Source organism: Lepidochelys kempii, chromosome 2, assembly GCF_965140265.1.
Source record: "Lepidochelys kempii isolate rLepKem1 chromosome 2, rLepKem1.hap2, whole genome shotgun sequence".
Classification (NCBI taxonomy): domain Eukaryota; kingdom Metazoa; phylum Chordata; order Testudines; family Cheloniidae; genus Lepidochelys; species Lepidochelys kempii.
In genome coordinates this window covers 213,252,758-213,278,372 of record NC_133257.1, presented here as the reverse complement: position 1 = coordinate 213,278,372, position 25,615 = coordinate 213,252,758, and the positions used below count along the sequence as shown (strand labels likewise).

Genomic DNA, 25,615 nt, shown 5'->3' with positions numbered 1-25,615 from the left:
AGGGGTAAAAAACAAGGGTGATTTCATGGTAGGTGTCTACTACAGACCACCTAACCAGGAAGAAGAGGTGGATGATTTGTTTTTAAAAAAAAAAAAACTAACAAAATCATCTAAAGCACAGGACTTGGTGTTGATGGGGGACTTCAACTACTCAGACATCTGTCGGGAAAATAATGCAGCAGGGCACAGATCATCCAACAAGTTCCTGGAATGTATTGGAGACATTTTTTTTTTATTTCAGAAGGTGGAGAAAGCTACTAAGGGAGAGGCTGTTCTAGATTTGATTTTGACAAATAGGGAGGAACTGGTTGAGAATTTGAAAGTGGAAGGCAGCTTGAGTGAAAGCAAACATGAAATGGTAGCATTTACGATTCTAAGCAATGGAATCAGGGAAAACAGAACAATAAAGATAATGGATTTCAAGAAGGCAGACTTGAGCAAACTCAGGGAGTTGGTCATTAAGATCCCATGGGAAGGAAGTCTAAGGGGAAAAACATTTCAAGAGAGTTTGCAGTTTTTCAAAGAGACATTATTAAGGGCAAACTATCCCACTTTATCGGAAAGATAGGAAGTACGGTAAGAGACCACCTGGGCTTAACCAGAAGATATTCAATGATCTGAAACTCAAAAGCGAGTCCTACAAAAAGTAGAAACTAGATCAAATTACAAAGAATGAATATAAACAAACAACACAAGTATGTAGGGACAAAATTAGAAAGGCTAAGGCATAAAACAAGATTAAACTACCTAAACACACAAAAGGTAACAAGAAAATATTCTTCAAATACATTAGAAGCAATAGGAAGACCAAGGAAAGGGTAGGCCCCTTACTCAATGTGGGAGGAGGAGGAGGAGGAAATGGCAAAAGTGCTAAATGACTTTTGTGTTTCAGTTTTCACCAAACAGATTAGTAGCAATTGGACATCTAACAAAGTGAATGCAAGTGAAAATGAGGTAGGATCAGAGGCTAAAACAGGAAAAGTACAAGTTAAAAATTACTTTGACAAGTTAGAGTCTTCAAGTCACCAGGGCCCGATGAAATACACCCTAGAATACTCAAGGAGATGACTGAGGAGGTATCTGAACCTAGAGATTATCTTCAAAAAGTCTTGGAAGACGGGAGAGATTACAGAGGACTGGAAAATGGGAAAAAGCACTGCCAATCTACAAAAAGGGAAATAAGGACAACTCAAGGAATTACAAACCAGTCATCTTAACTTCTGTATCCAGAAAGATAGTGGGGCAAATAATTAAGCAATCAGTTTGCAAACACTAGAATATAATAAGGTGATAAGTAACAGCCAGCATGGATTTGTCAAGAGAAAAAACCATGTCAAACAAACCTGATAGCTTTCTTTGACAGAGTAACAAGTCTTGTCGCCAGGGGGGAAGAGGGGAGAGAGCAGTAGATGTGGTATATCTTGACTTTAGTAAGGCTTTTGATACAGTCTCTCAAGACCATCTCATAAACAAACTAAGGAAATACAACCTAGATCAGAGGTTCCCGAAGTGTGCGGCACGCACCCCTTTGGGGGGCGGGGAGCAATGCCCATAGGTGCACGGCGGGGAAGGAGCACCACCCAGCCTCTCTACATTTGCAGCCGCATTCCTGCCTCCCGACCTCACGCCTGGCCTCACACCCAAACGCAGCGCAGCTCCGCTCCTGGCCCCATGCCAGCCCCCAGCCTCCGCCACTGGCCATGGCTCCATTCCCAGCCCAGGACCAAGGCTGGAGGCAAGGCCAGGAGTGGAGCTGCACCTGACCGCAGCCCCGGCCTCAGACCCGCTCCCAGCTGCAACCCTCTTACTCCCATCCCCCTCACTCCACCCCAGCTGCAGCCCCATTCCCGGCCCCAGCTCCGGGGAGACGCAACCCTCAAAAGTTTGGGGACGGCTGGCCTAGATGGAACTACTCATAACTGGTTGGAAAACCATTCCCAGAGAGTAGTTATCAGTGGTTCACAGCCAATCTGGAAGGGCATATAGAGTGGGGTTCCACAAGGATCAGTTCTGGGTCCAGTTCTGTTCAACATCTTCATCAATGATTTATATAACAGCATAGAGAGAGTACACTTACTACGCTTGTGGATGATACAAAACTGCTTTAGAGGATAGGATTAAAATTCAAAATGATCTGGACAAACTGGAGAAATGGTCTGAAGTAAATAGGACAAATGCAAAGTACTCCACTTAGGAAGGAACAATCAGTTGCACACATACGAAATGGAAAATCACTGCCTATGAAGGAGTACTGCAGAAAGGGATCTGCGGGTCACAGTGGATCACAAGCTAAATACAGGTCAACAGTGTAACACTGTTGCAAAAAAAGCAAACATTCTGGGATGTATTAGCAGGAGTGTTGTAAGCAAGACACAAGAATCTATTCAATGCTGATATAGCCTCAACTGGAGTATTGTGCCCAGTTCTGGGTGCCACATTTCTGGAAAGATGTGGGGAATCTGGAGAAAGCCCAGAGAAGAGCAACAAAAATGATTAAAAGTCTAGAAACACAACCTAGGAGGAAAAATTTTAAAAACTGGTTTCATTTAGGCAGGAGAACAGAAGACTGAGGGCAGGACATGATAACAGTTTTCAAGTACATAAAGGGTTGTTACAAGGAGGAGGGAGGTAAACTGTTCTTGTTAACCTCTGAGGATAGCACAAGAAGCAATGGGCTTAAATTGCAGCAAGGGAGGCTTAGGTTGGACATTAGGAAAAACTTCCTAATTGTCAGGATAGTTAAGCACTGGAATAAATTGCCCAGGGAGATCAGGCAGTAACTGTACTATTAATAGCATAAAATTTCTTGAAACTATTATTCATTTTTTATTTTTTTTTAAACAAAACAGATCCTTGTTTCCTCAATCAGATGATGGTCTGATATTAGATGTAGAATTAACTAGCCTCTCCCTCCTCCCACCACCACCTATAAAGGGATACCATGAAATTGAATACAGTCACATTTCCGTCAAATTCTTTCAGCCCTCATTATATATATTGTCACTGCCACTAAAAGTACAATACTGATATGCACCAATCAAGAAATATATGAAATATCACGTCATAACTGGTTGCAATAAAGTTACCAGCTTAGCTTTGAATCTCTTCCATGTTATTGGCTGATGCTGTAACTAACATTTCTAACATAACTTAATGTAGCAACACAACATTTAGAAAATCATTAGAAAAACCTTCTTCATCTTTGGAAGAAGTGCAGACCAGATCACGACAGACTTCCTTCTCCATTTCAACTTCAACCTTAAAGAATGTATCTACAAGGTCTTCTGCTGTACCTACACAAAAGACATTAGAAGATATTTGTGTACACGAAAGACTCTTTTGTAAGTCACCAGTAATTGAATACAAATAAAAAAAGCGTTTGGATGAAGTGAATAGAGAAATAGAATAGAGAAATTTGCTATGCAGGGTCAACAACAAAAAAGTCAAATGCATTTTAAATTATGGCAATACCTTTCATTTGATCATCTTTTTCTGTTATCCTTTGTTGAGCTTTTCTGAATACTCGAAGATGAGTGGCAAAATCATCAACAAGTCGTGTGGTGAAATAAGGCTGCCAGTCCATTTCTTTTGATCTTACAGAAAATAGAGTATACATCAACAGAAATGTTTAAAGCAGAATAAAACACTAATTTATTTTAATGCTATTGTAAACAGTAGTTATCTAAGGACATGAGAATTATAATTTGGTATTACATTTCTGAAAGCCTATACAATTACTATATGAACAATCAACAGTATGGTCCTGCTGTAACTTATCAGCTCAGGAAGATCTACAGAAGGCTACACACTCAAACATGTTTCCATGTTTAGATTGATTGATTGTACAACACTAGAAAGCTTTATATCAACAAAAACACCACACACGGAGGACAAGAAAAACCTTAAATAATGTAGGATTTCTTACATGCTATAAATGAATTTACAAAATCAACTATAACGTATAATGTACAACAGTAATTTCAACATTTGCATCAGAACGTTAAAAATGAGCATATTTGCATTTTTCATAAATTGTACTAAGCATAAGAAAACAAAGGTTGAACATTTGTACTGTGTCTCAGTGTAATACTAATAGACCTCTCAGACAGATCTGTGACATTACTTGTGAAAAATATGTTGCCAAATTATTTTCTTCTCACACCTTGCAATATGTAATCATATTAGAAATCACATTAGCTATAAGCAAGTTCAATATTATAAACAAGCAATCATTTAAAAAAAAAATCACATGAACTGTGAGGGAGCCAGTTATATTGCTGACATATTATACATTTGGTAAAATAGCAGCCACCATTTTATGATATTTATGTATTAACATTTCATTAGTGCTCTTAGGGAAAAAAACACTTTCTAATTGTGTAGACTGAAGGAAGTTCCTCCCTTTTGCTTTTAGTAAAGCAGGAGGTAGGCAATCACAGCTCCTCCTCGCTAGGCATTCCCAGTACGGGTTCTTTCTTAACTGAAAGAGCAAAAGTAAACTACTTTGGTACCTACTCTGCCTAAAAGGGCCCCACTACAACACTCTTAAGTAAAACCACCTTGGTTTCTGAACAGCTTTCCCACCAAGATAGGCAAGAAACTTTACAAATGGTTGAGCCTACAGCAAAGTCTAGTCTAGAAGCATGAACTGGGGGGAAAATATGAATAGAAAGCATTACACCTTGAAGAGTATAACAAAGCTATGACTCAGCAGCCAAATTGTTCACTTGTAGTAAGTACCTAATAATCACACAAAGAACATTAGGTGGCAGCCTTACCTAATTCCTCTGACAAGCATCTCCCAAGAAGAAAACAAAGAATTATGCCAAAAAATCATCCACCTACCTACAGAACAGCTGTATACCAAGCTATAACCACTGTAACAAACTTGAGCAGCCTTTTTTTTTTTTTTTTTTTTTTTTTTTGAGTTACAGCCTATTGATGGCTTTGCACCAATTCTATGAAATAAAGTTCTTAAAGATAAGAAATGAATAAATGCAATCTTCTCAATCTTACAAGGACAGCAAGTTCTACTTTAACGTCAAAGCAGGTCAATCTAGTCATAACTAATTAATTAGCACTCCTATAAGCTGTTACATTTTTTGCCTATAGCCAAATAGCGCTCAAAAATCTGTGAATTTTTTCCCTCCCTGTAAAAATAAACCAATTAAGTAATTGCACAGAATCATAGTAGTTAAAAGATGGAAGCAAACTGCAATCCATCTCCTGCAAATGCAGGATTATTTCCCACAGTACACAGCCTCCCGTGTTGTTTAGTCTGGTTTTAAGCGTCCCAAGTGACAGCATTTGCAAGTTTCCACTATCTTATAGCCTAACAGATTTCAATGGTAAGACGTCTTCTTGATATTAAGACTAATTTTCCGCATCTATTTCACCCATTATTCTAGTTCCATCCCACTGTTCACCCTACATTATTTTTCACCTCCATTGGCTACTCCTGTGGGCATTATGTGCCAAAAAAATTAAAAATTCTGTGCACAATATTTTAAAATTCTGCAAATTTTGACAAAACAACATTACATAATCATGCCAGTTTCAATTATTTTGATAATTTATTTAAAAATACCTGTCAGCAAGTATGTCTGTAACAATACAGACACACTCAAAATTTCCCCCAGGAGTAGAGAGTTAAAGAAACCCCTATGACAACCCAGTTCCTGTTTCTCTTCCCCCTTCTCCCCCCAACAGCCCAGCCGTGGGGGCAGACACACACAACCCCACCCCCGCAAAGCCCACCTGAACCCCCAATACACCCGAACCACCTCCTCCCTAGAGTCCAACTGCTGGGGTTCCCCAGCCGAGATACCTGCACCCCTCCTCCGCAAAGCCCAGCTGTGGGCACCCCCGCCCTTGCCCAGACACCCGTTCCCCTCCCCCTCAGAGCGCAGGGATCCAGAGGGAGAAATAGCCTGATGCTCAGTCCCAAGCTTACACAGTTTCCTACGCACCACCCTCTCCTTCCCTCAGGGCATGCTGTGAACTACAGCAGCCAGGAACCCTCTAGCTCCCTCTCCCTCCCCACAGCAGTGTCTTCTATATGCAAGCTGGGCTCTGCTGAGTCCACTGGCCCCAATGGTGGCTAGCAGCACTGCAGCCCATTTCTGTGGGGGAAAGGAAATTCTGCATGCACAATGTAAAATTCTGCATTGTGCAATTGCGCAGAATTCCCCCAGGAGTAACTGGCAATAAAACCCTTACTTTTGAAATGTAGGCAAATTAAATACAGATATTAATCTTTCCTCAAATCACTGTCACTACCACTTGATTCTCTATAAAAAGGAGTACTTGTGGCACCTTAGAGACTAACCAATTTATTTGAGCATGAGCTTTCGTGAGCTACAGCTCACTTCATCGGATGCATACCGTGGAAACTGCAGCAGACTTTATATATACACAGAGAATATGAAACAATACCTCCTCCCACCCCACTGTCCTGCTGGTAATAGCTTATCTAAAGTTATCATCAGGTTGGGCCATTTCCAGCACAAATCCAGGTTTTCTCACCCTCCACCCCCCCACACAAATTCACTCTCCTGCTGGTGATAGCCCATCCAAAGTGACAACTCTTTACACAATGTGCATGATAATCAAGTTGGGCTATTTCCTGCACAAATCCAGGTTTTCTCACATCCCCCCCCCCCCATACACACACAAACTCACTCTCCTGCTGGTAGGGCTATCACCAGCAGGAGAGTGAATTTGTGTGTGGGGGGGGTGGAGGGTGAGAAAACCTGGATTTGTGCTGGAAATGGCCCAACCTGATGATCACTTTAGATAAGCTATTACCAGCAGGACAGTGGGGTGGGAGGAGGTATTGTTTCATATTCTCTGTGTATATATAAAGTCTGCTGCAGTTTCCACGGCATGCATCCGATGAAGTGAGCTGTAGCTCACGAAAGCTCATGCTCAAATAAATTGGTTAGTCTCTAAGGTGCCACAAGTACTCCTTTTCTTTTTGCGAATACAGACTAACACGGCTGTTACTCTGAAACCTGTCATTATGCAAGGCACTGCATTTAGCCGTACGGAGTGGAAATCTATCAACTGCATGAAAAAACTTGTACAGATAGACAGACAGACATCATCTTCCTTTCCAAATGCAAACAGATGGACATCGTACCAAAAGGACTGAAGGTAAAAAATCCATTACAATCTACATACCACACAGACTATGCTGACAGCTTGTGCCACACGCTCTCAAAGAAACTGTGGAATCACCTGATCAACATCCTCTACAGCAAACAGGGAAAGATTAAGAATGAGCTCTCAAAAATGGATACTCTCATAAAAAAACAACCTTCCACACAAACTTCCTCGTGGCTGGATTTTACTAAAACTAGACAAGCCATTTACAACGCACACTTTGCTTCTCTACAAAAGAAAAAGGACACTAAACTTTCTAAACTACTACATGCTACAAGGGGCCACAGCAATGGTTCCCTCAACCCACCTAGCAATATTGTTAACCTATCCAACTATACTCTCAGCCCAGCAGAAGCAGCTGTTCTATCTCGGGGCCTCTCCTTCTGCCCCTCCACCCCCACGAACATGATACAGTTCTGTGGTGACCTAGAATCCTATTTTCGATGTCTCCGACTCAAGGAATATTTCCAAAATACCTCTGAACAACATACTAATCCACAGAGGTCTCCCTACCAACACTACAGAAAGAGGGATTCTAGGTGGACTCCTCCTGAAAGTCGAAACAGCAGACTGGACTTCTACATAGAGTGCTTCCGCCGACGTGCACGGGCTGAAATTGTGGAAAAGCAGCATCACTTGCCCCATAACCTCAGCCATGCGGAACGCAATGCCCTCCACAGCCTCAGAAACAACTCTGACATCATAATCAAAAAGGCTGACAAAGGAGGTGCTGTTGTCATCATGAATAGGTCGGAATATGAACAAGAGGCTGCTCGGCAGCTCTCCAACACGAGTTTCTACAAGCCATTACCCTGTGATCCCACTGAGAGTTACCAAAAGCAACTACAGCATTTGCTCAAGAAACTTCCTGAAAAAGCACAAGATCAAATCCGCACAGACACACCCCTGGAACCCCGACCTGGGATATTCTATCTACTACCCAAGATCCATAAACCTGGAAATCCTGGGCGCCCCATTATCTCAGGCATTGGCACCCTGACAGCAGGATTGTCTGGCTATGTAGACTCCCTCCTCAGGCCCTACGCTACCAGCACTCCCAGCTACCTTCGAGACACCACTGACTTCCTGAGGAAACTTCAATCCATCGGTGATCTTCCTGATAACACCATCCTGGCCACTATGGATGTAGAAGCCCTCTACACCAACTTTCCACACAAAGATGGACTACAAGCCGTCAAGAACACTATCCCCGATAATGTCACAGCTAACCTGGTGGCTGAACTTTGTGACTTTGTCCTTACCCATAACTATTTCACATTTGGGGACAATGTATACCTTCAGATCAGCGGCACTGCTATGGGTACCCACATGGCCCCACAGTATGCCAACATTTTTATGGCTGATTTAGAACAACGCTTCCTCAGCTCTCGTCCCCTAAAGCCCCTACTCTACTTGCGCTATATTGATGACATCTTCATCATCTGGACCCATGGAAAAGAAGCCCTTGAGGAATTCCACCATGATTTCAACAATTTCCATCCCACCACCAACCTCAGCCTGGTCCAGTCCACACAAGAGATCCACTTCCTGGACACTACAGTGCTAATAAACAATGGTCACATAAACACCACCCTATACCGGAAACCTACTGACCGCTATTCCTACCTGCATGCCTCCAGCTTTCACCCTGACCACACCACACGATCCATCGTCTACAGCCAAGCTCTGCGATACAACCGCATTTGCTCTAACCCCTCAGACAGAGACAAACACCTACAAGATCTCTGTCAAGCTTTCTTACAACTACAATACCCACCTGCAGAAGTAAAGAAACAGATTGATAGAGCCAGAAGAGTTCCCAGAAGTTACCTACTACAGGACAGGCCTAACTAAGAAAATAACAGAACACCACTAGCTGTCACCTTCAGCCCCCAACTAAAACCCCTCCAACGCATTATTAAGGATCTACAACCTATCCTAAAGGATGACCCAACACTCTCACAAATCTTGGGAGACAGGCCAGTCCTTGCCTACAGACAGCCCCGCAACCTGAAGCAAATACTCACCAACAACCACATACCACACAACAGAACCACTAACCCAGGAACTTATCCTTGCAACAAAGCCCGTTGCCAATTGTGCCCACATATCTATTCAGGGGACACCATCACAGGGCCTAATAACATCAGCCACACTATCAGAGGCTCGTTCACCTGCACATCCACCAATGTGATATATGCCATCATGTGCCAGCAATGCCCCTCTGCCATGTACATTGGTCAAACTGGACAGTCCCTACGTAAAAGAATAAATGGACACAAATCAGATGTCAAGAATTATAACATTCATAAACCAGTTGGAGAACACTTCAATCTCTCTGGTCACGCAATCACAGACATGAAGGTCGCTATCTTAAAACAAAAAAACTTCAAATCCAGACTCCAGCGAGAAACTGCTGAATTGGAATTCATTTGCAAATTGGATACTATTAATTTAGGCTTAAATAGAGACTGGGAGTGGCTAAGTCATTATGCAAGGTAGCCTATTTCCTCGTTTTTTCCTACCCTACCCCCCCCCCCCAGATGTTCTGGTTTAACTTGGATTTAAACTTGGAGAGTGGTCAGTTTGGATGAGCTATTACCAGCAGGAGAGTGAGTTTGTGTGTGTATGGGGGTGGGGGGATGTGAGAAAACCTGGATTTGTGCAGGAAATGGCCCAACTTGATTATCATGCACATTGTGTAAAGAGTTGTCACTTTGGATGGGCTATCACCAGCAGGAGAGTGAATTTGTGTGGGGGGGTGGAGGATGAGAAAACCTGGATTTGTGCTGGAAATGGCCCAACCTGATGATCACTTTAGATAAGCTATTACCAGCAGGACAATGGGGTGGGAGGAGGTATTGTTTCATATTCTCTGTGTATATATAAAGTCTGCTGCAGTTTCCACGGTATGCATCGGTATATTTTTTTTAAAACTTCAGCTGTTATACTGCAATCTACCGATGATATTTTGTACTGGCTTAAACGCATGTTTATAGAAACACAAATTGTCTTACCTAGTAGAAAACTGAATGAGTGCATTTTGAAGAGCCTGCCTGATTTCAAGAAGAAAGGATTCATCATCACTTAGTGTATAATACCAGTACTGGACATAGTCCCTCAGTGAAAACTGGATTACCTAAAATTTAAAAAAAGGATACAAAATATCTTTTAGCGTGTGAAGATGCAATAGCTGTGTCATTTAAAGTTCATATGATAAAGAATGCTCTCTCATATCCTTTACATCACGGTGATTGAGACACCGCTATACAGATAACTTAACCTCAACGTTGTTTATGTTTAACTCAGTCTCTCTACTGTTGACTAACATTCACCCTTCTCTATTGTTACAATGGTGAAAACTCCAAGGCATCTTTCAAAACATACAGAGACAAGGCTGAGCATCAAAAAACAATCCCTGAAATCTTTGCTTTTACCAATATATTGTTATGCTTATACAGACATGAAACATACCTTAGACTATGCAAATTTACTCACCACTACATGAAATTCTCAGACTTCCTGCAGTTGTGGTAGGCCCCAAACACAGTGAAACACCATTGTACTGCTTGGCTTGGGGGAATGATAAGCAGAGAAGCTATGCAGCGGGACTCCACAATTCCTTGCAACTAAAATGCTACTCTCTCCATATTGTTTGAGCAATGGGGTGTTGAGATGTTCCCACAGTGGATTTACCAACTACAGAGATCTACTGCCCGCAAAAAGGAAGGATGTGCAAACCACAGCCTCTAATCATCACTATTATAGCTGTGGCTCAGACATATAAGTACCATGCCCTATGGTTGCAGAAAGGTGGAGAAATATTTAATCTGCAAATCATAACTCTTGTTCTCTATGACCTGTGTGTTGTAGACATGGTTAAAGGCATGGTGTGATGCTGGCAGATGAGGCTCTTGCCAAGACTGCAGGCATTAGCTAAGAACTGAAAAACTCATAGCTGGAGACCAGACCAGTTCAGCTCTATGTTAGTTTTGCTTAAAATAGGTATTAGTCTTATAAGAATGTATTTAATGTTTAGATTATTAAATGCTTGTAAATTGCTGTATGCATTAATCTTACTTCTAATGTCCACATTCCATGCAATAAGAAAATATGTAAGTTTTACTTTATAACTCTCTAAATGTTTGCTCTGAACTTGTGAACCCAAGCATGGGAATTCCATCCCCCAACTGCCCACCAAGGACAACAATCAAAATTTAACTGAGCCATTAAAAAGCTTTCATCCACCATGGAGAAGTACATACAGAAGGACTCATCCCATTGCTTTGAATGCTGGAGGAGAGAAATAAAAATCGCTGATGTGAAGATTTTTCATTTCTGCGGTTTGAACACTCACATGGCCGGAGACACCAAACTGCAGCCAGAGATCCCCAGGGGCTGCCCCTGGGTTTGCCCTGAATGACACTTTGAATTGACAGATCACGACAACTCTGTCACTCTTAGAATTTAGATTGCAACTCATTTGTGCATATTTGCTTGCTTTGTGTGTATATACACACACACACATATATATATATACACACGCACACCCCTCTTCTTTCTCTTCCCTAGTTAATAAAACTTCAGATTGTTTACTACAGGATTGGCTACAAGCTTTGTCTTTGGTATAATATCTATGGTACCATTTGATCTGGGGTAAGTGACTGGTCTCTTGAGATTGGAAGCAACTGAAATATTGTGTGATTTTTTGGTGTAAGTGACCATTTATCAGTAAGTTGAGTTTGTCTTGGTGGCAAGATAGACTCTACAGGTTAAGAAGTGACTCCACCGTCCATCACTGTGACTCCTTGAAGAAAAGGAGTACTTGTGGCACCTTAGAGACTAACAAATTTATTTGAGCACAAGCTTTCGTGAGCTACAGCTCACTTCATTGGATGCATTCAGTGGAAAATACAGTGGGGAGATTTATATATAGAGAGAACATGAAACAATGGGTGTAACCATACATACTGTAAGGAGCGCGATCACTTAAGGTGAGCTATTACCAGCGGGGGTGGGGGGGTGGGGAGAAACCTTTTGTAGTGATAATAAAAGTGGGCCATTTCCAGCAGTTGACAAGAGCGTCTGAGGAACAGCGAGGGGTGGGGGGTGGGGGGGTGGGGAGGAATAAACATGGAGAAATAGTTTTACTTTGTGTAATGACCCATCCACTCCCAGTCTCTATTAAAGTTTAAGTTAATTGTATCCAGTTTGCAAACTAATTCCAATTCAGCAGTCTCTTGTTGGAGTCTGTTTTTGAAGGTTTTTTGTTGAAGAATTGCCACTTTTAGGTCTGTAATCCAGTGACCAAGGAGATTGAAGTGTTCTCCGACTGGGTGTTCCCCACCCCCCACTGTTCCTCAGACATTCTTGTAAACTGCTAGAAATGGCCAACCTTGATTACCACTACAAAAGGTTCCCCCCTCCTCGCTGGTAATAGCTCACCTTAAGTGATCACTCTCGTTACAACATGTACGGTTTCATATTCTCTATGTATATAAATCTCCCCACTGTATTTTATACTGAATGCATCCGATGAAGTGAGCTGTAGTTCATGAAAGCTTATGCTCAAATAAATTGGTTAGTCTCTAAGGTGCCACAAGTACTCCTTTTCTTTTTGCAAATACAGACTAACACGGCTGCTACTCTGAAACCTGTGACTCCATGGTAAGACTGATATAGTGATCCAAGAGTTCACATTTGTTACTGGCTTGGTAAAATCTAATTATAGAACATACCACCAATTTGTGGTGTCTGCCCAGAGGTAAGCACTTATGGTTGTGAGCCACTACAGACAACGTGACATACTGTAATCTTTAAATCTTCATATAATGCTTAGTGGGAGTACTTGGCAAGTGCACAAGATTTAACATGTACTAAAGTGTATGATTTTGCCCTGCATCATCATAGCAAAAATTGTGTCAATGGGGAGAATATCAATTTCAACAAGAAATTTAAAGAGTGAAAAACTGGCAAGTTTCCTCTTTTTATACTATCAGCTCTGCACTCATAGCAAGTAATGGATTTTGCATGAAAAAACACAGTAACAAAAGGTGGCAATCCATTTGTCTCTCTTGCAAAGCTCACACTACTTTACTTATGCTGAGCAGCCGCCACCATTCTTTTTAATGGTCTAGTTCTATACTGTAGTTTATTGACTCCTTGCACTTTTACAAAGGAGATAGATTGCCAGGAGTCAAACTACATCCATAAACTATAAATAAGGCTGCGATTTAGTCATGGAGGTCACAGAAATCATAGATTCCGTGAGTTCCAAAGACCTCCGAGACTTCAACCACCCCCAGCTGGGAGCTACAGGGTCCCCTGCTGGCAGGCGACCTCCTGCCACTCCCAGAAACTGCAGGCAGCAGGGGGCCCCCAGAGCTCTCTGCCACCACAGACGGCAGGGGGGACCCCCGCAGCTCTTCGGCAGGAGGGACCCCCGGAGCTCCCAGCCTCCCTGGCAGCAGGGGGAACCCCCGGAGTTGGGAGCCGCCAGCAGAGGGGGACCCTGGAGCTCCCAGCCTACCTGCAGCTGCCCAGGCTCCTCATTTTATCATGGATATTTTTAGTAAACATCAGGGACAGGTCACAGGCTTCTGTGACTTTTTCATTCTTGCCTGAGACCCGTCCATGACTTTTACTAAAAATATCCGTGACAAAATCTTAGCCTTAACTATAAATACAAATATTATGAAATATTCAAGTATAATTTTTAATAAATGCATCATCATTCAAGAACTATTTTCATAGCCACAACAATCACATTCTGACACCTACTTTACATATATAAAAACACAGCAAGCTGGCAATAAATACCATGTCAAAATGAGTATTCCAGGGTCACAACTAATCTTGTAAAACCTCTTCCCCCCCCCCCCCCCCCACACACACAGACACACTTTTAGTAGGGTTTAATATAGATATAAAAACATCTCTCAGACAATGGAAAGGGGAAGTGAAGACAGCCTTGAGCCTGGGCTCAACATTTGAGAACTGTTAGGTACATGTGAGGGTGGTAATAGCTCTCACTTAAGTTTTCCCTTCTAAGCAGCTTTCTGAATTACTGAAGAGTGCTTCAACTGCAATTTGCTTAGTCTGAATTTTGCAAGGAGATCAGAGAGAGGAGGCAGAAGGATATACAATTTATCTGTTGCACACAATCCTTGCTGTCTATGGAAAGCTAAGCATTGGGAATAGAATTCTGAGAGTACTTAGTGATTTGGCATACAAAGAATCCAAGTTGTGAATTTTTCCTGACTGTGCTTTGTTGCAAGTGAACTTCTCCATGGTCAGTCAACAGCTGAGAAAGATAGGGATTAAGTTTCATTTATCAGCTCCTATAAAGGATATAGGGGAATGAAGGTGAACTAAGTAACTTTACAAAGAATTTGAGCTTTTTTTTAAAATTGAAAAAGTTTCTAAGCCTACATAGTTGCAAAGATAACTTCCAAATAGAACAGAGTGTAAACAGATTAAGTGCTGCCTTCCTGAATCTGAAGACAAACAACTCTAGTGCCTGTTCTGTGGTTCAGAAGACTTCCCAAGCAATAAAAAAAAAAAAAATGAAGATTCTGAGCAGGACTGAAACACACAATAGCATCAAATTCACTTTTTCTGTATGAGATGACTATGAGCCGAAGTAGAGGTAAGTCCTGGAGATATTCACAGAGAAGGAACTTTTTTTTTTTTTTTAAAAAGGCAATTTGGAAGGAGCACCATAGGTCATCCCTCCAGAATCAAAAGTATTCTGGGGGCAGGGATTGATGGGGAAAGAAGGAGTTAGAGAAAATGCTCCACACCCTGGCTGAAAGCTAGATAGAAAGAAATCATGGAATTTGAGGACTCCAAATGATTCCAAAGTTGCCCCCTCACCTTCTCAACCTTCTGCAAAAAAGGCCAAATTAGAGACATGCTCATAAATTGTATAGTTGATATGATAGAGATCAGGATGACAATTTTAACTGCATCTTGAAACATACTAGTTTGGTACTATACATAATACCTAATTTGTACTAATTTAGATAGGGAATGGTGAGTTGTAGAGTACCATTAAAAGATGCGTTTTAGGGAGGAATGGATATAGATAAAGTAAGTACTCTCTAAGAATTATTTGCTGTACAGAGTTTGAGAGCTAGTACTGGGGTTTGAAAACCAGTTATAACTTTTTTGAAGAAGTAAAAACTAAACTTTTAATCAGGCACCTTTTTTCCTGTGTTGCCACTACTCAATATTAAGCACAGGATCCAAAACTTTTGAAGAGATGTATGTTATACCTAGGCTATGTCAGCTATCATTAAATTTACTTTGGGAGAACAAACATTTTTAAAATAAGTCACCTTAAATAAAAAAAAAAAAAACCTCCTGAAAATGACATTGTTAATTATGTAGGTAGTACCAAAGGTATGCTAGAGGCTTAACCTTATTCTGAGTATTTAACATATTGCTATAGAACAACTATGGGTTTGTAGCAGAGAGTTTGTATTCAGAATTCAAGATATTTGCAATCTGATGCCTGAAGGATAGCCTGTGCATCTCAGGTTTATTATAGCAAGTATATTTTTTAAATATGTCCAGCATTTTTGGGGGCAGAAAACAATGCTTTAGCTAAGCTCTAAAAAGTGAAATGTACATAATTCGGTAACATTTTATAATAAATCACTTTAAATGCCGTTTATGACAGTTATAAACTTATAATTAACTCTTTGCTTTCTTCACTAAAAAGACCAAGATTAGATTACTTATAGTGATTGAATGAACTCTTTTAAACCTTTAGTCTTTCGTCTTAGGGTAGAGGCATATAGGCAAGGCAATGTAGGGAAACTTACAATGCCACTGCCCGTGTCATATTTGTTCTATAAGTAAACAAAAATGTCAAAGGAGGCTCAACTGAACACCTCTTAGACTTGTTTCTTGTTAAATATTGTGAATAATGTTCTATCTGCAAGTCATTATTGTGTTGACTATAACCACTACTCAAAAGACAAACTGAAAATGCTGCATTTGTCCACATTAATCATTTTGAATAAAATCTGCCAAATAAGTAAGACAGTTCAAGTAAAAATTAAGGATTTAACAACACATTCTGCCACCATGTAAGTATAAAATTTAATTCAGGTCTTCCACACAGAAAATGTTTGATATTTTAAAAGTGAGCTCTCCAACCTGTAAATGAGACAGGAATTGTTAGAGTTATTTAGAATGGTCTTCAAGTGGGTTTAGCACTGTGCAATTTATATTAAAGTAGTATTCAATTATTGCAATTCATACACAGTTACCCGTTTTGTGGATCATGTAAATATTTTAGTCATGAAGGCCACAAAAATACCACACCCAATACAAGAAAAAAAATTCAAATATTTTATATTAAAACTCACTTGTTGCAAAGGTTCATCAATTATATTGGCACCTGTCAATCTTCTGTCAATCTTAATAGGCCTGGCTTCACATTTCATTTCTTCTGTACACTTAAAAATAGATTAGGACAATTTTACTAACCCGATCTTCACTATGAATAAAAATTGTTGCATCTACTGTTCACGGTATATGAATATTTCTTAATGAAAAATCCTACACTACAGTATTTCACTTATAATCATTAGTTATATAGTACATAAAATCATTTGAAAATATGTATATCTTATGTATGTGTATATTTACACACACACACACACACACACACGAGAGATACACACACCCACCCCTCTCCACCCCTTGTACTATGTACTGAAATGAGCTGAGGGACTAATATTAGAAAAACTCTGCCCATATGGTGAAAAAATTGGTTCCTTTGAAATGTCATAATAGTCAAAGGAGACAGGATAGCCTGTGATTAAGACAGGACTGACAGTAAAGACCTGTGACTTGTACCTGACCATTAGAAACTGCAACCCTGAGCAAATCACTTCACCCTCTGTGTTGTGTTGAGCATACAAAATTAAACTTATTTGGAAAATGACTTAAAAGAATGTTGAACTATTATATAATAAACCCCATAAAGCCTGTAAATCAAAAATAAAGATTTCTTTGTTAAATAGGGTACTATAAAAATGCATATAAACTTTGCACAACAAAATTTCAGTACACAGACCAGTTAACAGTTTAAAAGAGGACACACATGCACAAGCAACCAATATACAAACCAGTAGTAAAAGCATCAGGGAAGGTTGTGAGGACTGAGCTGTAGCTCACAAAAGCTTATGCTCAAATAAATTTGTTAGTCTCTAAGGTGCCACAAGTCCTCCTGTTCTTTTTGCGGACACAGACTAACATGGCTGCTACTCTGAAACCAGTCATAGGAATGTCATTTATAAGGGGGGGAAAAGTGCTCTACAAGTAAGGTTAGTCCACACATAAATTGATCAAAGTAGCAATTTAAACAAAAAACTGAGGGTGAGATCAGAGAAGGCAGAGTTTCTCAAAAATCTGCTCACAGAGGCAGATTAAGAGAAGCAGAGGTATTGCTTACGCAGTACCATACACTGTATGCACTAAAGAATAGACAGCAACTCTGCACCCTCAAACATTAGAACTTTCCTTTTTTCAGCCTATCGTAGTAAAAACATGAAATTTCTATTGATTGACTGTGTCACTAATTTGCTGATTTGTCCTTCAGCAACAGCAGCAACTAAAAATAAAACCTTATGGTTTAACATTCTCATGGAAACTAAACAGAGGCTAAAAAAGGAGGCATACACAGAGCTCTGAGTACTAGGCTCATACTTCAGGCTAAGATGATACCCCCATAGGTTTAAATAACTTTGCCACAAGAGGATAAGTAACCAACTGGCCAACGACCCAGCTTCTGAAGATAAGAGAAGTTTATACCCTTAAAACACAGACCTGCTAGAAGCCCACAACTAGTTTTTTATTTTTAAAATGTGCAATCTTGATGCCATGGAATAAGCTTGTGCCTCCACTGAAGCATTGGGAATAAGGGAGGACAAGTCAAAGAGGAACAAGGAGAAAGCAACAGTCTCAGATTTCTTAGTGTATGCACAACAAGCCTCAGGTGGTACATAACAAGGATTCATTACTGAATTTGGTCCGCTGGTTGGCTCATTAGCTCCGTGGCCCGGTCACTGATAGGGAGTGAACGCTGATCCATTTCCCTGTCTCAGACTGAGGAGTTAGAACTAAACACAGGTTGTTTAAATTTGGCTGGAGGCCTTTGGGCCACCAAGGATCTTCTCTGTCTTGAAGTGCACACAATCAACAGGCTGAGATTCATTTAGACATCTGAACCAATGAGACCAATGGCTTTAAGCATTATGAGGCAAGAAATACTTAATATTTGCACTATATGAGTGCCATTTACAATACTGTCTGTTTTGCTTCTCATTATTTGCATTACAGAAGCATGCAGAGGCTTCATTCAGACTGAGTTCCCATTGTGCTGGATACCATACAAACACCTACTAAGGGAGAGCTCCTGTCCCACAAAGTTTGGTTTAGAGACAAAATAGAACAAGTGCATGTACCAGAAAGAAAAAAAATAATAGGAAAAGGGAGGATGAGGGTAATAGTGATGGGCACACCTGGTATCACAATCCACACATGTGCACAGTTTTCTGGTTTCTTTATTTTTAGAGATATAAACAAATGAGCAGTAATCCCTGCTGGCCATCTGCCTAAAAAATTCTGAAAGGAAAGAAGAAAAGCAACTCCTGCTGTAAACCCTATGCAATGCATGGAAAACATTATTCTGAGGGGAAAGAAGATGGATAGGGTTGTATAGATTGGAACCGTAACATTCTGCAATTTCATCAACACTCCCCTTTCTTTGTTGTGTGGGCTTCTCTATTTTAAAACATAAACATACCTCAACACACAGACACACAAGAGCCCAGAGTTTTGACTAACCTGTATGTAATGAATAGACAAAATTAACCTGAATGTGCAATGTGTGTTTACAACATCAAAAGTCAGTAAGCACCTCCAAAGAAAGAAAATTTGGAGTAACTAAGTATTAGAGCAGTAGAAGGACTTTTGAAAGTATAGAAGTGACCCAGCGATACTTAAGGCAAATTTTTAGTAGCTAATTTGTTTTCTGTGGCTCCATCAAGACAGCAAAGACTCTGGGGTGGTTCCTCCTCCTCATTCCTGCTGATAAACAGGACGACAACTAACCACTACCCAGGATTCTTCCACTCACTCAGGCTCCCTCATCACTCTCTCTAGTTTGATTCCTTCTGACCCAAAAGGCATCTGTCTGCTCTACCTCCTTAACAAAGGAGAATCTATTGTTGAAGCCTGGCTTTGGAAGGCCTGGTATGGTGGAAGCCTTCACTCTCTTGCCAAAGCCACAAAAAGCAAGTTGGCTGATAAGTTAGTATATAATGCTTTCTGTGGGTCAGTTTGCAATAGAAAACCATGAACTTCACGGCTGAATTAGACAGAAGAGCCTGAGGAGAAGAAAATGGCAACCTCTAGTCCCATACCCCACTCCCTTCAAAGGAATGTTAAACTGATGCCCAGTTCTAAGCACTCATCCATTGTAGAATAGCACTTGTAGGTGCCTGCACATTCAAATAGTAACTAGTAAAAGCATGGAATAACAGGTATCAGTTTTGCAAGGCTTCCCCACTGATACTTGTCCATCTTCAGCCCAGAGCCAGAGCTCTGGCTCTAATGGAATGGTCTCTCTAAACCTCATGAGACAATGAACTTCCTTCTGTGGCCTTACAAACCTTCATCTGGCCATGATGTATACAGAAGCCTAGATGCTTCTCCTTGAAACCTGGAAGAGGATCCAGTCCCCTGAAGGCTGCAGATATATTTGAACACATTTTCAGGCCCAGGCTTCAACATTCCTCACTTAAGGAACAAAACTCTGAAAACTTTGTTAGGTGGACAGGATCTTAGTTTTTAACAAAGACAAGTGTAAAGGAACACTTATCACTATAGAACAGTGGTTCCCAAACTTGTTCCGCCACTTCTGCAGGGAAAGCCCCTCCTGGGCTGGGCCCGTTTGTTTACCTTCCGCATCCCATTGGCCTGGAGCAGCGAACCGCAGCCAGTGGGAGCCACAATCAGCCAAACCTGCGGATGTGGCAGGTAAACAAACGGGCCCGGCCCGGCCGGGGCTTTCCCTGCACAAGCGGTGGAATAAGTCTGGGAACCACTGCCATAGAAGATCAAATATGGAGACCTACTTGAGAGCATGAAATACCTCTTCCATTGTCCATTGTATTTGTTACATTACCTTCAAGGTAAAGAGATGCAAAAAAATCTTCCCAGTGAAGAGTCTTGAAAGGAGGCTCACACAACCAGAAGACCAGGTTGTTAAACAGAGCAAAGAAAGGTCACTAGCTTCAGAAAACATGACAGCTGAGGAGATGGTTTCACAGTTTCCCTAGCTGTAAATCATTTACCATGCTTTCTCTGACTTGGCCAAGACAGACTCTCATCCTATCAAGCTTTCCAGACCCAATCTTCAATAATCTTTCTCAACTAAGTTAGGCAAGAAAAGTAAGCTAACAGGTGCCCTTCTGATCAGAGGGAATCAAACTGAAGATGCAGAGAGGAAGATCCTAGGAATGGAAAAAATATCAAACAGCAATGCTGATCCTGTTGGAGTGAGTGAGGAGCCCCAGTCTCTGCATTTTTGCAGACTAAGACACAAACATTTATTAAATGAATACATAGGAAATTATAAAAGTTAATCAGAGAAAAAACTATACAGATTGCACATAGGAAGAAACTACTTAGTATATACGTTATTCTGCTTCTCACACTATAGCCAGAAAAATATAATCAAAATAAGCTGTTTCTTTAAAGTAGCGCACACTTCGTAAAAATGTGTTTTTGAAAGGCCAGTGCAGAGTTTGTCCATTTATTATATTTCTTTGTAGCAGAAGAAAACCTGGCTCAAACTCCGAGAATATAAATGTTTATCTTGAGAAATATGCACTTAAACTGATACATTTCAATTTTTTTGATAGTACAACATACTGAAAGACTCAAGTGGCAAAGTCTGAAATTTATGGATTCTGATCTTGAAGCTACAATGCTTTGTAAATTTTCCTTATGTTGCTTACCTTAAAAACCCCAACAGACGTAGGAGGAAGAAATGAGTGTTCACACTGTTCAAGGTACTTTTCTGAATTTGTTTTTCCAAATAAGAGAGTAACCACAAACCCCCTAAAAAAAGATACAAAATAAAATAATCAGCTTCCATGTTCTAAATGTTCAACTTAGATGTTCAATCTAAAACTTAAAAATTCAAAGGCATCTGGTAAGCAATATTTTCTAGCAAAAGTTTACACACATTGTGTAACGCTTGCCAAAGGTGACTGTTGTTCACCGTATACAAAGCTGAATTTCTATATTTTTCAAGAAATATTTTTTTAAAAAGAACCATGAAAACTCTACTTCTGTGTAACATCCCGTTTAATGCCACCAGTGTACTTTGTACTGGTAAAATCTTTAGCCGCTATCCAGCACTGGGATATGTTTTGATTCATTCCACATGGGGATTCTGCACAGGGCCGGTGTCTATACTAGTGGATCCTGATGCAGGATCAGAACTAAAGATGGTAAATTTACCCACAGTATTTATGTTCACAGAGATGTTAGCAAAATGAAGTAGGTTTAGAGGCAGTCGAGCCATTATAAATAAATACATATATTATGTATATATTTTCTTTAAACTCTACAAAGCACTAATCTCTTTAGAAATGCACTCAAACCGCAACATGAAAGTGTAAGACATGGACACAAACATTTAAATGTATGAAAATAACTCTTTGTAGAATAACTTTTACCAGGAAGAAACTATATTATGTTATAGTAACACTGAACTCATTACTTAAATTAGCATAATGACAGCTGAAACAGGAAGGGAGCAGTAAGTTAAGATGTAAGGTCAAACTAGTAGACTTATCAGGTAGCTTGGATAAGAAAAGAAAGCTAAGTTAAAAGCCTGAGGTGGTGATGATAGAGCTTGGTAAGCAAGTGATTTTATTACTATTTTTTTTATTTAAATATACAATTTAATCAATGAAAGGAACATTGTAAAGCTTTTTTATGGGTTGGCAGAAAATGAGGTTTTATCAGAAATTAACTTTTGGCTCTTCTTGAGCTTCTACAACAGGGGTGGGCAAACTACAGCCCACGGGCCGGATCCAGCCCTCGAGCTGTTTTAAGCTGGCCCCTGCTCCGGTGAGGGTACGTGGCCTGGCTCCGGCCAGGGCGCTGAGTCGGGGCCACACCATGCGGCCTGGCCCTGCACCGGCGCTCCAGATGGGGCACAGGGTCGGGATCGCAACATGCAGTTCCCGGAACCAGTGGCATGGCCTCACTTTGGCTCCTACGCGCTCCAGTGGGCGCTGCAGGGGCGGTGCCTGCAGATGGGACAGCATGAAGAGCCACCTGGCTGCGTCTCCGTGTAGGAGCCAGAGAAGGGACATGCCACTGCATCTGGGAGCCACTTGAAGTAAGTGCCACTTGGAGCCTGCATCCCCTGAGCCTCTCCCCACACCCCAAACCCCTGCTCTAGCCCTGATCCCCTTCCCGCTCTCCAAACCCCTCGATCCCAGCCCAGAGCATCCTCCTACACTCCAAACTCCTCATCTCCAGCCCCACCCCACAGCCCGCACCCAAACCCCAATTTTGTGACCATTCATAACCCGCCATACAATTTCTATTCCCCAATGTGGCCCTCGGGCCAAAAAGTTTGCCTACCTCTGTTCTACAATGATAAGATGAATAGAAGTGCAACTAATTTTATTATTGCACATTTTCATCCTGGTAAAAATGAAGATAGCAGGAAAAAAAATAATGGTTTCAGTTGTGATGATGACAAATTCAATTGCTTTTTATAACGAATCAACTACTTAACCCTGGTGGACGATAGCAGAAAGACAAACACTGCTGCTTTTGATAGGAAGTGGATGAAACCCAAAAAGCTGTATTGTATGTTCTCTTTCTACTTCGGAATGGGTGAAATCAAAAAAGCAGCCTTTGAAAAAGAATTAAACTGGAGGAGAATGAGAAGGTGAAAGTTATTATTGCTCATGTTAGTCATACACAAAGTTTTAAAGGCAAATTGCAAATTTCAGGTAAACTAGTTGGAGGCTTTTAATGGCCATATGGATAACCTGAAGTGCTGCTCTACACTGAAATGTAACTATAAAAAAATAGTATACCATTATTGATCAGATCTGTTCCCTGTTTGGTCATATATGGAATGCTTACATTGATGAATAAAATAGACGCTGATTAGTGCAAATGGATCTGTCTGAACACATGGGTACACTCAAGCAGATCTATTTGCAGGTTTTAATCCCAAAACTGTAAGGCTTTTTACTCCTGCAAGCACTCCAGAAACAATATAACTAAGAAGCAGGGAGACTGATGCTATCCCTTTTTGAAGCTCATCAATATGATGATTTACTAAGTTCCAATCAGTTACACTTGTGAAAAGTCATGGAGGACAACACAGTTGCACAGCATAACTATGGATATTTGGCAATGCAGAACCTTTATTACTGTAGATGATGGAAGGGCTGGGGGGCAGAACATAGCTTGATTTATACATCCCAGGTGGAGTTTGCAGTACTGGCAGTTAGAACATATCTTTTCACTCCCAAAGTAAGCATATTTGATATGGAAATCATTGAGGGCCAATAAAAAAAACTGAGCTCTACAGTGTCCTGCTCTCTGCAAGCAGAGATGGTTTCAGAAACTGTACTTTATAGGCACTGTCAATGACAATTAGCATAATTAACAGTTGAAATATCTTTCTTAGAACCTTCCCAAATTTGTTAGACTATATTAAAACAATTTCCCCAAAATAAATTTCACAGCATAATTGAAACGGTGACTATATAAACAGACAACTTTTGCCAATCATGATCATCAGTTATCCATTATCAATCCTCTCTCCAAAAGGCAAATTTGCAGATATGAATTTTAAAGCAACATTTTATAAAGGAAGGGAACCAACTATGTTTTAAAGATGATGCATATAAGGTTTTATGCATGATAAACTAGTTTTAACTTGAAAAATAACCAATTTCAAAATTTCTCTATTATACTCTATCAAAAGAGAATCAAAATTAACAGTTTTCTGTGCATGGAAGTAACAGACAAACTACATACATTATAGCTCTGTTTCAAATCTGTTAGAAAATCCAAGATGACACATTAAAGTAAGTTACTAAAATCATATGACTACCATGATATTTTCAAACCGAGAAAAGTGTTAATACGATTTTATAATTAAAAATATCCTCTGAACAACTTTTTAATGTTACCATTAATAGTAATTTTGAAACCCAGAAATACAACATGTTTTAGCAGGGTAGATTAATTTAAATCAAAGTGATTTTAATCATGATTTAAATCAGCAAGTAGAAAACCTTCATTTAATAATTGAATTTAATCTTGTTTTTCATTGTACTTTTTAGTTATTTTCCTAAACAAAGATTGGATTCTCACTGGCAACAAAAGGTAATACCAAATTATACCAGCCAGTGAGAATCCAATCTTTGTTTAGGAAAATAACTAAAAAGTACAATGAAAAACAAGATTAAATTCAGTTATTAAATCAAGGTTTTCTACTTGCTGATTTATATATTTATATATATATATATATATATATATATATACACACACACACACACTTATTTAAGCAATTATATAGCTTGATTTATACTTATTCAAATTCTTAATTTTTATTAAGTTAGAAATGGTGAATGACGCATTTATCAATCTTTTATTTGTAATTTGTATCGATATTGGAATTCAATTCAAATGCACAAAAACAGCATTTTAACATTAGTTTTATTTATTAAAACTACCAGCAATGTGCTGGGATACATAAGGGAGAAAAAAGTTAAATGCAAAACAGTTTTTGTATTTAAAGCTAACTGATTTATTAAAACAAGGGAAGTATTTAGTAAATTGAACTGGCTGTTTCTGGTCACCATGTCCTTCAAGATATTAGAACTAGTAGATGATATCTCTCACAAAGTTTTTATTCATACATTAGAAAAGGAAAACAAGTTTTCCTGTTTTTTTCTATTCCAAACAGTTTCTCAACTTTGAATGAACTTGTCACTGAACTAGCTGAATAAACTGAAATGAAGAACATGTTCTCTATGCACTTGTACAAGAGGCAACTGTTGTCAAAAACTGGTTTAGCACTTCAAGAAACTCTGATTCCCTGTGCTTGGCCATTGAATTCTACCAGTTCAGTGGCCTTCCTTTCTTTAAAAACTTGAGCAGCAAATACAGACTGCATGAATATTTCTGAATTTACAGGCACCTAAGGATAATAATTATAGACTTTTGTAATGGAATTTTGAGATCCTCACAGATGAAAGCTGATATATACACAGAGTCTCATAACCCCTCTTTTTTTTATACTGATCTTCAGGTAAATTTGTCTTGTTTCTTTTTCTCAGAAGTTAAGCACTGCTTTAGAGAATTTGGCCCTACATACTGT

At 39.9% G+C, this 25,615-nt stretch overlaps 1 protein-coding gene across 9 annotated transcripts in view; it reads right to left on the bottom strand.

The window, feature by feature from the left end:
* The window catches only part of SNX13 (sorting nexin 13), a 185,882-nt gene that overhangs the window by 110,226 nt on the left and 50,041 nt on the right, over nt 1-25,615 (bottom strand). For 8 of the 9 annotated variants that reach the window (XM_073333777.1, XM_073333775.1, XM_073333779.1 and 5 more), the window contains 5 exons: nt 21,204-21,306; nt 16,542-16,631; nt 10,182-10,303; nt 3,472-3,593; nt 3,192-3,293 (listed from right to left, as the gene is read on the bottom strand). In XM_073333777.1, the coding sequence (XP_073189878.1) occupies nt 3,192-3,293; nt 3,472-3,593; nt 10,182-10,303; nt 16,542-16,631; nt 21,204-21,306 (539 nt within the window). Of the gene's footprint in view, nt 1-3,191; nt 3,294-3,471; nt 3,594-10,181; nt 10,304-16,541; nt 16,632-21,203; nt 21,307-25,615 lie in introns of those variants that run through there. The other variant, XM_073333782.1, reaches the window with a different exon arrangement.